The sequence below is a fragment of the Ovis aries genome, chromosome 24, assembly GCF_016772045.2.
Source record: "Ovis aries strain OAR_USU_Benz2616 breed Rambouillet chromosome 24, ARS-UI_Ramb_v3.0, whole genome shotgun sequence".
NCBI lineage: Eukaryota > Metazoa > Chordata > Mammalia > Artiodactyla > Bovidae > Ovis > Ovis aries.
Genome location: NC_056077.1, coordinates 34,100,647 through 34,114,274, shown reverse-complemented (window position 1 = coordinate 34,114,274; position 13,628 = coordinate 34,100,647). Strand labels below are relative to the sequence as shown.

The 13,628-nt window shown below is 48.6% G+C and overlaps 1 protein-coding gene across 3 annotated transcripts; it reads right to left on the bottom strand.

Moving 5' to 3' along the window:
• Positions 1-3,939: 3,939 nt before the first annotated feature.
• On the bottom strand, positions 3,940-11,567 carry TBL2 (transducin beta like 2). Of its 3 annotated transcripts, XM_012104465.5 has the most exons (7): positions 11,382-11,567; positions 9,766-9,896; positions 9,343-9,527; positions 8,540-8,691; positions 8,095-8,221; positions 7,584-7,736; positions 3,940-7,344 (listed from the first exon to the last, which is right to left on the bottom strand). In XM_012104465.5, the coding sequence occupies exons 1-7, from the start codon at positions 11,509-11,511 to the stop codon at positions 6,882-6,884; spliced, it is 1,341 nt and encodes a 446-aa protein (XP_011959855.2). In that variant the 5' UTR covers positions 11,512-11,567; the 3' UTR covers positions 3,940-6,881. The 3 variants fall into 3 exon arrangements, with proteins under 3 accessions (XP_011959855.2, XP_042095732.1, XP_011959858.1); XM_042239798.2 differs by lacking the exon at positions 11,382-11,567 and having other exon boundaries at positions 9,343-9,565; positions 9,766-9,880; XM_012104468.4 differs by lacking the exons at positions 9,766-9,896; positions 11,382-11,567 and having other exon boundaries at positions 9,366-9,480.
• Positions 11,568-13,628: the final 2,061 nt, after the last annotated feature.

Sequence of the window (13,628 nt, the reverse complement as noted above, 5' to 3'; positions counted from 1 at the left end):
GTTTGGCCCCTCGCTCCCCAGATACACCAATGTGCTCCAACTGTGGAGAATTTCACACCTTCAGTATGCCTTCCAACGTTTGCACACCTCTGTTCTCACCTGGAATTCTCTTATCTCTTCTTGATGACCACTTACTCTTCCAACATTCAGTTAGAATTCCAACAAGACTTCCCCCTGAGATCCTGAGGTGCCAGTTTGTCCATACTTGACACTCTACATCAATGTCTCGTTTAATTCAGCAATCGTTGATTAAATGATGCCTGCACTGCGAGAGTTGGCAGGCAAAGTGCTGAGGACAAAATTGGGTTTTGCTTTCAAAGAGCTTCCAGTTGAGCAGACCATGCAGACCAGAAAACAAGCATTTCAAATGCCATTTTATAAATGCTAGGTTAAAGGGAAGTGCTTTACAAGGTGCAGCCTTAATCTAGATGAAGGGTGTCCAGAGGCATCGGGAAAAAATGACCTTGAGGTTGAATTTTGAGAATACAGTAGATGCAATTGCTCTAAGTCCTCACTGTGTCCACAGACGCTGTAGATGCTCAGTAGATGTTTGGGTGAATAGTCAGTCTTCAGTGCAGCTCCCTGTCTTCCCGTCACCCCAGGCATTTATTCATGCTTTCCGTATGCAGAGAGGGCCCTGAAGCAGTCGCTTCAAGAAACAGAAAGGAAGCAGGTGACAGTTTGCATTGCTTGGTAGCGGCTACTTCTTTCACCTGTAGAGAAACTTCCTTCTGTGTAGCCAGAGAACTGTCTCACTAACCCTGAACCTGACATAGCATCTATGACTGTATCCCCTCTGTCATCCACTAATATCACGGCTCGATAAGCACGTATCATCTTGCTGATGAGGACCCCAGGAATAGTGTCTGCCCGCCTGAGGAATGAAAGAGCTGAACTACCATGTGGAGGGAAGGATGGGTCTGCTAATAGTGGGATCAAAGGTAGCACATGTTTCTCAAAGCCGTTGATTCAAAATAACTGAACCAAAGAGCTATCTTGAGTATCTGCTACATGCCCTACAGCGGTGGACACTGAGGCAAGGATGAGTAAAACACTCCCCCTGCCTTTCAGGTGAGGATAAGGAAAGCAACAGAGAAAGAAAACTCAAGGCAGAGCATGCTAGGTGTGGTGACAGAGGCCAGCTCTCTAGAATTCTCTGGTTCTCTTCTTAGGGCCCCCTGGTCTAGGCACAGAGCCCCAGGCAGTTCTCTCTCACCCTGTCCAAGTCCTGGCCAGTTCTCCCTCCGAGGTTTCCTGTCTATAGCTTCTCTGCTCCACAGCCCACTGCTCCTCCCAGCAGCATTAGCCTCCTGTGCCCCTCTCTCCTCCAGCCCACCCTGTCAGTCACCACCTTCCTCAGGCCTTCCCCGCTCTGAAGACCCAGTGATCCTCCTGATTCCCGCTCACATTTGTCCACCTCGCCCTACATTCCCCACCTACCTCCCATTGAAGCTCTCTCTATGTAAGAGAGTGGTCAAAATGAGCAACTGCCAACTACTCCCCGAAGCCTGCACAAATGCCCTCTGTTCTTGACATACTTCTCTTTAAAAAAAAGTCTCCCCTTGGGACTTCCCTGGCAGTCCAGTGGTTAAGACTGAGTTTCCAATGCAGGAGGTGTGGGTCTGATCACTGGTTGGGGAACTAAGATCCCACATGATATGTGGAGTGGCCATTAAAAAAAAAAAAGAAAAATTTTGATATATACCTGGCTGAATGTTCAGGAACTCACAATAAAATACTGTTTTTCATTTCTGATGTGTTAAGAAGAGTTTAGCTTAGTGAACTTGAAATTGCAGGGAAAAGATGAAGTGTGGTCAACAGAATGGTTAACAGTGTCAGATGTGGGCAAGACGACTCCTCCAGAGGGACCCATCCTGGCCCTGCCCTCCCATGCCCCTCCCCACGAGGCACAGTTGCAAGACCAGGGAGATGTGACCACCTGGTGCAAATGGCTGCCATCCCATCCACCAGACCCTGGACTCCCTGTCCAAACAGATGCAAGCCTGCTTCAAGGGCTTGTACGAGCCTTTCCTCTGGGTCCATCCTCACAGAGGTGGCACTGCCATGGTGCAAAACCTGAGGCCTGAGTGGTTGGTGGCCAAGGGGTGGGTGTTTGTCTCGCAGGGATATGATGGCATATGAGGTGTGGGCTGGGGTGTCCCTTGCAATGTGGAAAAGAAGCCGGTGGGAAAAGGAGAGTGGCCTTGATTATGGGATGGTCACCTTTGACAACACACTGTGGCACAGACCTGAGTCTGAGAATTCTAAATTTGAACATGGCCTTCCAGGCTGCTGTATCAAGGTTGGAGGATAGCACATATTGGTGCTCACCTTAATTTATAACAGTAAAACTTGGACAGCATGTGGGTCTCCATCTGTATTCTTATCTCTGGCTTTACACGTTGGTTAAAGGAATGTATTTTATTGTGTGAAAGTATTTGAGTACCTGCTAAGCTGCTTCATTCATGTCCAACTCTGTGTGACCCCATAGACGCCAGTCTACCAGGCAAGAACACTGGAGTGGGTTGCCATTTCCTTCTCCAATGCATGACAGTGAAAAGTGAAAGTGAAGTCGTTTAGTCGTGTCTGTCTCTTCATGATCCCATGGACTGCAGCCTACCAGGCTCCTCCGCCCATGGGATTTTCCAGGCAAGAGTACTGGAGTGGGGTGCCATTGCCTTCTCCGACTGAGTTCCTAGATAGGCCTAAACTCAAAGATCTGGGCAAGCCTTTTATTGGTTATGTGTGGTGGGCAATTAGACTCCCTAATAATACTGATGTCAAGGCTCTCTCAGTTGCAAGACTATCCCAATTCAAATTGACAATCACACACAGGACTTTCTTGGCTCTTAGTAACTTAGTGTCCAGCGGTGGCAACCTCAGGTGTGTCTGGATCCAGCAGCTGAAACAAGAAGCATCCTCAGCTTGCGGTCTCTTTGGCTGCTTTCCTGTGTTGGTTCATTCTTGGGCAGGACTACACAGTTAACAACTTTACATCCTACTTATTAAGCAATCCTAGCAGAAAACTAAACATATTTTCACTTTTTTCTAAAGTCCAGCAAAGTCCAGGAGTTTGCTGATTGGTTATATGCCTACCATTCTTGCCTGGAGAATTCCATGGACAGAGAAGCCTGGCGTGCTGCAGTCCATGGCGTTGCAAAGAGCTGGACATGACTGAGCGACTAACACTTTCACCTTTCATGGAGGGTCAAGGCCTATCCTCTATAAATTGTACAGATAGAGATTCGGGGAGGTGGTAGTTCACCAGATAAACACTAAGATAGGGTTGTTTCCTGAGGCAAGAACAATAGTGAGATAGTAGGGATTGAAGGCTTAGCACTCAATGTGGGCCACTATCAACATGAACAAGAAAACGCAAACACACTTAGACTGGGTACGTCTACTGAACAGAAAGCGACTGGAGATCATGCTCATTTTCCTACTGCCCTGAACTCTGGGATCAGAACTGGAAGCTTGAAGACAGCAAGCTTCATACAGTCACAGTCTCAAGGCCTTCCCAGGTTTGTGTTTATGAATCATGCTTTCAGTTTCTGTGGCTGATTCTGCAGTGCCAACCTGTGTCATCAGTAAGCCTCAGTCTCAAGAGCTGTGTGCTGAAACCAAGGCATGCTCACCTGGAAGACTCATATTTCTGGAATTTTGTACAGAACATGAATCCCAAATTACTAAGTTTCTAGACACACGGCCAATTTGGGACACTGCTGGGTCTATGATATAACATACCATCACTGGTAACTCATCACAACAGTATGTGTTTCCTACTTACCTGCTATAATCTCCAATTATAAAACATCTTTTAAAGACAAGTCTTATTACCTTAACTGAAATTGATGAAGACTATCAACAGACCTTCAGATGTATACTTTTGCACTTTAAGCTTATTTTTAATGACTGATAAAAATAATCTATATACCACCATTTTTTAATTTCCCCAAATTTTTATTCTGAAAACTTTCAAACCCACATAAATTGAAATAGTAATATTATAGTATTAACACTGCCTTCACACACAAGAATTTTTTATCAAAAAAAAACAGTGGCCTCTGGGCTACGTGAATATCCAGGTAACTTTCGCCATGCTGACAAAGGAAGCAGCCTCATCTTTAGTGAGAGGAACTGTTTTCTGTCCCCCGGAAATCTCTGTAATGACTCTCCTGTAGTGTTTTCATTCATTTTATTAGAAATTCATAGCCCTGGCAAGGCATGCAGGGCCAGATTTATTTCCATTTTACAGATGAGGAAACAAACTCAGAGAGGTGAAGTGATGTGTCTGTTCAATAAGTGCCCCAGCCAAAACTGGAACCAAAGACTTCTGACTTCAGTAACTCAACATTCTGCGATCATTGCCCCTCCTGGATATGCAATGAGAGTAAAGCCAGACCCAAGCAGAAATGCAAAGTGTCTTAGTCTCATTCTTCTGACAGTCAGAAAGCAAAGTTTCACCAGGACCCAGGTGCACAGCATTATCAGTCAGAAGTCTATTCTTAGGAACATCAAACCGCAGTGCACAGAGGGTTCTGACGTTTCTGTTAGCTGCCCTGGTTCGAGTTCAACATTTATTGAGTGCTTACTCTATTCCAGGCACTTTGTGTGGGATACAGAGCAAATCAGACAAGTCACATTCCAGTGGCTTAATGAGCAATCCAAAAGCTGCCAATGAGACTGCTGGGCTCCATCCTGCCATTAGCGTTTTGTTTGATTCCTACAGTGCTTAATATTTTTCTTTTTATAATAAATTGCCAACTTCTGGCTTCTCTGAAATGGGTAACTTCTGCTGGATTCCTGAATATTAAGTCGCAGCCACCCCTGCCCCTGACCCAGGACAAAGGCCCTCTAGAGATGACTTCAGTTCCCACCTTTCCTATTGTCTTTCATCCAGACAACTGTGGTCCAATTCACCCCTGAAGCCAACAAATATCCAAACAAAATAATTTCAGATAGCATTAAGTAATGCAAACTAAAATATAATGAGCTAATGTGATGGAGGTGATATGACTGGTGGAAACGGCTACTTCAGATTGAGTGGTCAGGGAGGGTCTCTAAAGTGTAACTGAAACTGAGAACTGAATTATGACAAGCATGGCAAGTCTGCCAAGAGAAGGGAAAAAAAAATGCTTCTAAGCAGAGGCAAGAACAGAGGCACAAGTCCCCTTTGAAGCTGGAAATAACTTGGCTTGGTTGGAGGAATGGCACAACTGGGAGAGTGGTAACAAGATCACAGGAGGAAGAACCCAGATTACACAGGACCTTGTACGCCACAGTGAGAATTTTGGATTTTATTCCGAGTGTGATGGGGAGTCTTGGGAGGGTTTCTACATTGGGAATGCTGTGATCTGCTTTACATTTTTCAGAGACCACTCTGCTATGTAGAAGAGTGACTTAACAGAGGCAAGCCAGGAAGCTGGAAGGCCAATGGGGAAGCTACATTATAGTGGCCCTGTAGATGACAGTGTCTAGGACCAGGATGGTATCAGAAGAGATGGAGAGGAGTAACGGATTCAGAATTTACTGCCATGTAACCCAAAGAAGTTTCTGGTGGAGTGGATGGTAATCGTGTAGTAGGGCAGAGGGAGTGTAGAAAAGGGAGTAACTGAGGATGACGCCAATGCTGTGATTTGTTCACATGTTTATATGAGTTGGGGGTGATTAGGGGAAGTCCAAGTTTTAGGGAGAGGGGAGAATTTATTTTGGATAAATTTTGCTGAGGCTCAAGTCTTCCTAGATTCCTCATTTCCCTTAGCTCTCCCATCCAAGTAGTCCTCAAAGTCCAAAAACATGAACTTCTAATACCCAATCTATTCAATCTATCCCTTCAACCTCATTGCCTCCGTCCTGATTCAGTCTTCTCTCTTGCCTTGACTTTTACCACAGCCTTCTCCAGCTGTGAACAGATTAACAAAAAACACTTCACAGACCTGTGTACCTCTTGTCCACCAGCCTTCTTCGATGGCAGAAATCATGTCTTATTCATATTTATCTCCAGTGTCCATGCTGCACTGGGCACAGAATAGGCAAGCAAATGTTGGATGAACTGAAAAGTTCTCCACAAACAGGATATAACCTCCCGGAAGAGGAGAGCCCTATCTTGGGATTTTGTGATTCCTCCACCCAACTTAAAGCAGAAGCAAATATGAAATGTACAATCAATCAAATCCCAGAAACAGCTTTCCCAAGAGATTCAAACTGCCCTGTTTGAGTCCCAGTTTTACTCAGTAGTTAATAAATGATATTTGACAACAGATTATGACTCTTCCACTTTTCTTTCAAATCTAGGAAGGAGGTCAAAAGATAATTATTCTCCATTTGACAAACAAGAAAACTGAGGCACAGAATGAAATCCCATAATTACTTCTGGATGAAGTTAGGCGCTTTGCCTGGGTTAAGATTAGCCTTTCCCTGAGCCACTCCCCAGTTCTGGAATAAGGAATCTGTCTTCCACCCCTGTAAGACTGCTGGTTAGCACTCAGGTCTTCCCTGGGTTTTGCCTCCACAATTACAAGCTCCTTTGTATAGCAGGGTGTGTTGTCCCAAGGTCAAAGACTATGTGCTCTCTCTCTTCTAATTACCACTCTCCTCCGTGCCTGGTGAAGACAGACTCCACCCCTTGGGCCCAGGAAAAAGAAAAGCACCTTGGTCATTAGCCTGGGAGGTCGTCAAGTAGGCCAGGAGTCATCACCAGCAAGAGGAGAGAGAGATCTGAGTAGGCTAGAATAGTTTCAATGGGGAAAAGGAGAGAGAAGCTGCCATTAGGAAAATCAGGACACTCCTTTCACAAGGCTTCCAGCTGGAGAGTACCAGGGAAACGGCAGCAGTGGAGACAGCAGGAGGTCAGATCCTTCCTACTGTCCCTCCTCCCAGAGTCATTTCTTCAAGGCCCCCAGGTTCTTCAGGGCCTCCTGAGCCTGCGTCAGCTGCTGCTGAAGCCTCTGACGGGTGCTTTCATTGGAGGCTCGCTTCAGGAGGGCCTGCATTTCCTCCACCACTGCCCGGTAGCCAGGCGTGTTGTGGAAGAGCCGCACTGCTCGGTCCCCACAGGAGGCCAGAAGCCGGCCAGTGATGTCAAAGGACAAGTCACTGATACACTCCCCGTGGACCTGCTCGAAGCTCTCCTCCTTCTCACCCCTCCGGGTGTTGTAGAGATGAATACTGCTGCCACTGGCCAAGGCCAAGACCTGGGCATCAGGGGAGAGCGCCAGGCGGCATGGCACGGTGCTCGCTTCTTCAAAGTGTCCTGTCCTCAGCAAGTAGGGGTCCTGCTGCTTCTTGTATTCCACGTCTGTGTCCCACAGCTTCCACGTGCCGTCCTTGGAGACAGAGGCCATCCTGCAGCATGGAAAGTCAGGGCTCTAGCCTCACACCCGCTGGAGGGGAGGGTGCTGGGACGGCACTTGGGGATGCTAGCTGGGAAGCCAACTCCACTGCTGTGTCTACTTCCTGCTGAGGGCCAGAAACCCCCCCCCCCCCCGCCCAGCTGCTGCAGAGAATGGCTGAAGGCTCCTGGTTGCCAAGAGGGGCTGGGAGTCTTGGTAAGAAACTGGTAAGAATTCAGAGAATTCACTCACCTCCGGGAGTCATTGGAGAAAGCGAAGAAGTGCACGGCTGCAGAGTGGCCCTTCAGTTCAAAGGCTCGCACAACCTCCTGGAAGTCCCCTTTCTTCCCAAAGCAGACTTCCCAAACTTTTACATCTGGGGTGAAGCCACACGAGGCTACAAACCTGCCGGACAACCCAGGCTCCTTTAAAACTTAATTGTAAGGGCAGCTTTTCCTGAAGATCCACTAAATTCCTTTCCTGAGAGAGTTCATAATCGTGTATCTAAATAACACTGTCTTTTAAAAGTGCTTTTATACATGATGTCAGTTCATCCTTACAGCTATAAGATACATAGTACCCCTGTCCCAACCTTTTATATGCTTTAAATGAGTAAGTAGAAACTAAGGACTTGAATCCAGGTGTCCTGATTTCACATGCCTGCTCCTTCTGCTACTTGAAGCTGGCTCTCGACTCTCTCTCCACCCTAGCCCCCAGCGCCAACCTCAGCCTACATCCAATGCCAGAGTCCCCTCTTCCTTACCTGCTACAAGGGGATATAGCAGCATAAGTATTGTTCATGTGGTTGGTGTTGATGGTGGACAGCACCTGGCCTTTCAGATTCCAAATGAGGATGGTTGTGTCACTGGAAGCAGTCATGATGAACTTCCCTGGGGGTGAGGGGGCGTAACATGAGCTGAGGTCAATGACCTGATCAAGTGACTTATGAAGGCCTCTGCTGCCCTTCATATCATGCTCCCCTCCCGCACCAAGGGTCACCAAAGACAAGGATATAACTGAAGACTGTGATTACCTGCCTCTCCTGGGGACTTGCTATGGCTCCCAGGAACTCCAGGGGAGCCCAAACAAGGTCCCTTTTGTCACACCAGAACTGGGCACACCTCTCAGGCTGCATTCACTCATTCAGTGAGTATAACAGTCCATTCCCTCTTGCTTGGGGCAAGCTCCAGCCTCTGAATGCCTCTCACCTGTGTCAGCGATGCCAATGTTGACAATGGGTGCCTTGTGCTTTTTAGGAAAGTCCTCTGGGGTGGCCATGAACGTATAGCCCCCATCGTCTCGTTTTATCATCTTGAAGACACGGAGGGTGTCTCCATTAGCGAGCCAGACGATGAATGCTCTAGAAACAGGGAGCAGACAAGTCTCTCATTCCTTCAGACACAGAGGCCTATGTGTGTGAGGTCCTATGCTAGGCAGGCTTTAAGGAAAATCAAGATCTCCTTTCAGGACCTATAGTTCAGCCTCACAACCCTTAATTCAGAATCTCTTAAAACTCCTTAGAAGGTTAGGACTCTCATAGTTCTGGCTTCTTTAGCTTCTCTCTAGGGTTTAGAAAACCATGAGAGCTTCTAAGATTAATCTGGAAATTAATCAGGCTTTGGTACTTCCCAAATAGGAACAGATTTTCCCCACTCTACCTCCTTATTGCTGCTGCTGCTGCTAAGTCACGTCAGTCGTGTCAGACTCTTCGCAACCCCATGGACTGTAGCCTACCAGGCTCATTGGTCCATGGGATTTCCCAGGCAAGAGTACTGGAGTGGGTTGCCATTGCCTTCTCCGCTACTTCCTTGTTAGGTAGCTGCATAACCCTCCAGGGAGCCTCAGACAGTGTTCAAGCTGTCCCCTTCTGCCTTGTGGTGGCAGATGTTCCCTTCTGCCAGCACAAGGAAGATGCTAGGTACCCCCCTCAGTATCCCAAACGAGGTATGGGAAGGACCTAGGCCTGGGTCAGGGCTTCTGCAGGCACACCTGGGGCTCCATCCTGTCCCACCTGCAGTCAGGGCTGAAGCGCACCAGGATGGCATGGTCCAGGTCCACGTTGGCTCTCATGCTGCGGTGCTCCCGCTGCAGGAAGTCCTTTGTGCTCCAGATGCGGACGGTACGGTCGTCTGCACAGGTAGCCAGGTATTTGCCATTGCTGCTGAAGTCCATGCAAGTTATGTTCCCACTGTGGCTCTAGGGCAAGGGCAGCAGCAGGTATGAACAGGAACCCCCTGGGCAAATGCGGAAACCCATGCAACCATGACTCAGGGGCCCTGTTGCTTAGATCAACAGCAAGCTGCTGATGGGATGTCAGGAGAGGAGATGGGACAGGGTGTCCCCCCTGATCTGGGTCAGAGGCAGAGGAATCTGTAACACGCACAGAATCCTACAAAGGAGAAGTCTGCAGGGCTGTGCCTGGGTACCCGTGTACCTTCAATGCTGCAGCCAGAAGGCGGTGAGTGAAGTTGTGTTGCTGAGGCTTCTCCTTGCGAATCCGCTGTTGCGGTTTCTGCTTCTTGGATTTCAAGGACTTGTCAGGTGGACATCCGTTTGCTTTTTGGCCTATAAGGAAGGGCCAGGTCAACTATCCATTTACTCGCTCAGTGAGCACTCAATGACCACGGATGACTGGCCAGGCATTGAATGGAGAGGCACAAGAGATGACCCTGTCCTCGAGAAGAGAGAGAAATACATGGGAAGAAAACAGAAGCTTTGGAATCAGACCTGGGTATGGACTATGTCTCTAGTGATCCTGGGGAGGCTGCTTGCTATTAGTGTATATAACATAACCATACAGCACCCCACTGCACATTAGAGAAGGTGCCCTCTCTGGGCAGGCGCAGCTCAGTGGGTTCACAGAAAGGCCAGTGGAGAGCAGATTCTTAACCAGGCCTCTCTAAGTGAGGGATAATGTGCACTACAGAAGCGGCTGGCGCTGCTCTCAGGTTAAGTTACTTAATTGCTCTGGGCCTTGGCTGTTCTAGAAGAAAAGTTGAGAACTGGGTGAGATAATATATACGAAGTGACATGCATAGTACCCAAAGCAAGCACTAAAAAAGGCTCAGAGGGAATCCCAGAGAGAACCGGAAAATGAGAGGTAGTCAACATGTGCTGAGCACGTCCCCTGTGCTGAAAAGGCTGCCAGTCATTTTTGTGTAAAATAGCTAATTTAATTGAGAATCAGGACCGGTGCAAAGTGGGCATGTGTCAGGTCACTACAGATGCTCCTCAATTCCTACAGGAAGAAAACTCCAGAGGCCACTGTTACAAAGGCCAATCTGCCCTCTGCTTGCCTCTCCAGCCTTGTCCAACAAGCCCACTCCTCTCCTCTCACATCACAGTCAAACCAAACACTGTTTCAGGACTCCTTGGCTTCCTGCACATTGCTACTGCCAGGAGTATTCTCCTTCTCTTGGCCGTCCTGGGAAACCCTTACACTTCGATCCTTGAGGACCCCACCTTCAGGGTTCTTTACTTGACCCCCGCCCACCCGTGGGAGTACTAGTACTGAGCTAGCACGAGTATTCTAATACTGATCTTTCTATGAAACCCACGACACTGTATTTTTCACTTACATTTTCAGATGTTCTTTTACCCGACACTGGACTCCCCAAAGGAAAAGACCCCAAAGCCTACAGGAGGTAGTATTCAATAAATGCTGTATGTCGGTAGACCAGAGCGTTCACAAATGGAGGTCTCTGTCCCTTCCTCCCCGTTTTCATAAAATAACGAACACGGAGCGCGCGGGAAAGTTTCCGAACGGCCTCTCAGCTGTGCTCCGAGGGAAGAGGGGCTTGGTCTCGGCCACGGAGAGAGCGCACAGTCGCGCGGGACCCAGGTTCTAACAGATCGCCCCAAAGGGGCGCGATGGGCCGGGCAAGGCGGCCCCTACTCTAGGGAAGGGAAACTCGTGTCACAAGAGGAGAAACTGAGGAGGGGAGGGCGGGTCACGGACACCCCCACAGGCCCGAACAGTGGGTCGGACCCCCGAGGAGGCCGGGGAGCGAGGTCTCGCGGGTCGCTCCTACCCGTCCCCGCCACACTCACCGGCGGACCGGCCGCTCGTCTCCTCCTCCGCGCGCAGCCACCCCCGCGCTACCGCAGCCGTCGCCACGAGGGCCAGCAGCCCGAGCAACAGCGACAGCCCCATCAGCTCCGGCATCTGCGGGAGCTCCATGTCGGTAGGGCCACTGCCACCTCAGCCTCCGGCGGGGCGGACGCCTGCACGTCTTCACGGGGCCGCGCACGCACACGGGGCGGGGCCCCGCCGTTGGTGCGTCCCGAGGGGCGTGGCCTGGTCTTTGGTGAGTCTCCAGGGGCGGGGCCATGATCATTGGGCTCCCGGAAGGGCGGGGCCTGGCCTCTGAGGCTGCGTGGCCGCTGGAGAGTTGCGGGGTCAGTAATGTAGTGCGCGCAGTCCAGGCTCAGGCCTTCGCTCGGCTACTTTACTGATAATCGTTAGTAAAGGCATTATTCCAGCCGTCATCACACTGGATCCTTTCAAGGAGGCAAGGGTCCAATTATTACTCCCGTTCAACAGGTGGGAAAGTCTTCAGTTCAGTTCAGTTCAGTTCAGTCGCTCAGTCGTGTCCGACTCCTTGCGACTCCATGAATCGCAGCACGCCAGGCCTCCCTGTCCATCACCACCTCCCGGAGTTCACTCAGATTCACGTCCATCCAGTCAGTGATGCCATCCAGCCATCTCATCCTCTGTCGTCCCCTTCTCCTCCTGCCCCCAATCCCTCCCAGCATCAGAGTCTTTTCCAAGGAGTCAACTCTTCGCATGAGGTGGCCAAAGTACTGGAGTTTCAGCTTTAACATCATTCCTTCCAAAGAAATCCCAGGGCTGATCTCCTTGTAGTCCAAGGGACTCTGAAGAGTATTCTCCAACACCACAGTTCAAAAGCATCAAGTCTTCAGCGCTCAGCCTTCTTCACAGTCCAACTCTCACATCCATACGTGACTACTGGAAAAACCATAGCCTTGACTAGACGGACCTTAGTCGGCAAAGTAATGTCTCTGCTTTTGAATATGCTATCTAGGTTGGTCATAACTTTTCTTCCAAGGAGTAAGCGTCTTTTAATTTCATGGCTGTAATCACCATCTGCAGTGATTTTGGAGCCCCCAAAATAAAAGTCTGACACTGTTTCCACTGTTTCCCCATCTATTTCCCATGAAGTGATGGGACCGGATGCCATGAGCTTCGTTTTCTGAATGTTGAGCTTTAAGCCAACTTTTTCACTCTCCTCTTTCACTTTCATCAAGAGGCTTTTAGTTCCTCTTCACTTTCTGCCATAAGGGTGGTATCATCTGCATATCTGAGGTTATTGATATTTCTCACAGCAATCTTGATTCCAGCTTGTGTTTCTTCCAGTCCAGCGTTTCTCATGATGTACTCTGCATAGAAGTTAAATAAGCAGGGTGACAATATACAGCCTTGACGAATGCCTTTTCCTATTTGGAACCAGTCTGTTGTTCCATGTCCAGTTCTAACTGTGGCTTCCTGACCTGCATACAGATTTCTCAAGAGGCAGGTCAGGTGGTCTGGTATCCCCATCTCTCAGAATTTTCCACAGTTTATTGTGATCCACACAGTCAAAGGCTTTGGCATAGTCAATAAAGCAGAAATAGATGTTTTTCTGGAACTCTCTTGCTTTTCCATGATCCAGCGGATGTTGGCAATTTGATCTCTGGTTCCTCTGCCTTTTCTAAATCCAGCTTGAACATCAGGAGTTCACGGTTCACGTATTGCTGAAGCCTGGCTTGGAGAATTTTGAGCATTACTTTCCTAGCATGTGAGATGAGTGCAATTGTGCAGTAGTTAGAGCATTCTTTGGCATTGCGTTTCTTTGGGATTGGAATGAAAACTGACCTTTCCCAGTCCTGTGGCCACTGCTGAGTTTTCCAAATTTGCTGGCATATTGAGTGCAGCACTTTCACAGCATCATCTTTCAGGATTTGAAATAGCTCAACTTAGTATTGGGAAATTCAGATGAATTTTTACTGTTAATGGAGAAGGGAAACGGTAGTTTTGGAATTAGTGGGTGGCACAGCCTCAGCAAAGACTTGAGCAGGAGGATGCTGTGTGGAGGCAGGGTATGAGTAAAATAAAAAGCCAGTAAGGGAATTCCCTGGCAGGCCAGTGGTTAAAACTTCATATTTCCATCGCAGGGGTCCTGGGTTGGATCCCTGGTCTGGTAACTAAGATCTGGCAAACCAGGCGATGCAGGCAAGAAAAAAAAAGTAGCAGGTAAAACTGGAAGCTTCCCAGGTGGCTCAGTGGTAAAGAATCTG

What these genes read in the sequence shown, in the direction of transcription:
- TBL2 (XM_012104465.5), bottom strand. Translation starts at nt 11,511, where the DNA reads ATGGAGCTCCCGCAGATGCCGGAGCTGATGGGGCTGTCGCTGTTGCTC. An exon ending in GACGAGCGGCCGGTCCGCCG is followed by an intron (nt 9,897 to 11,381) that starts GTGAGTGTGGCG and finishes CCTTCCTTATAG; the next exon opens with GCCAAAAAGCAAACGGATGT. An exon ending in CATTGGCATCGCTGACACAG is followed by an intron (nt 8,222 to 8,539) that starts GTGAGAGGCATT and finishes CCTCACCCCCAG; the next exon opens with GGAAGTTCATCATGACTGCT.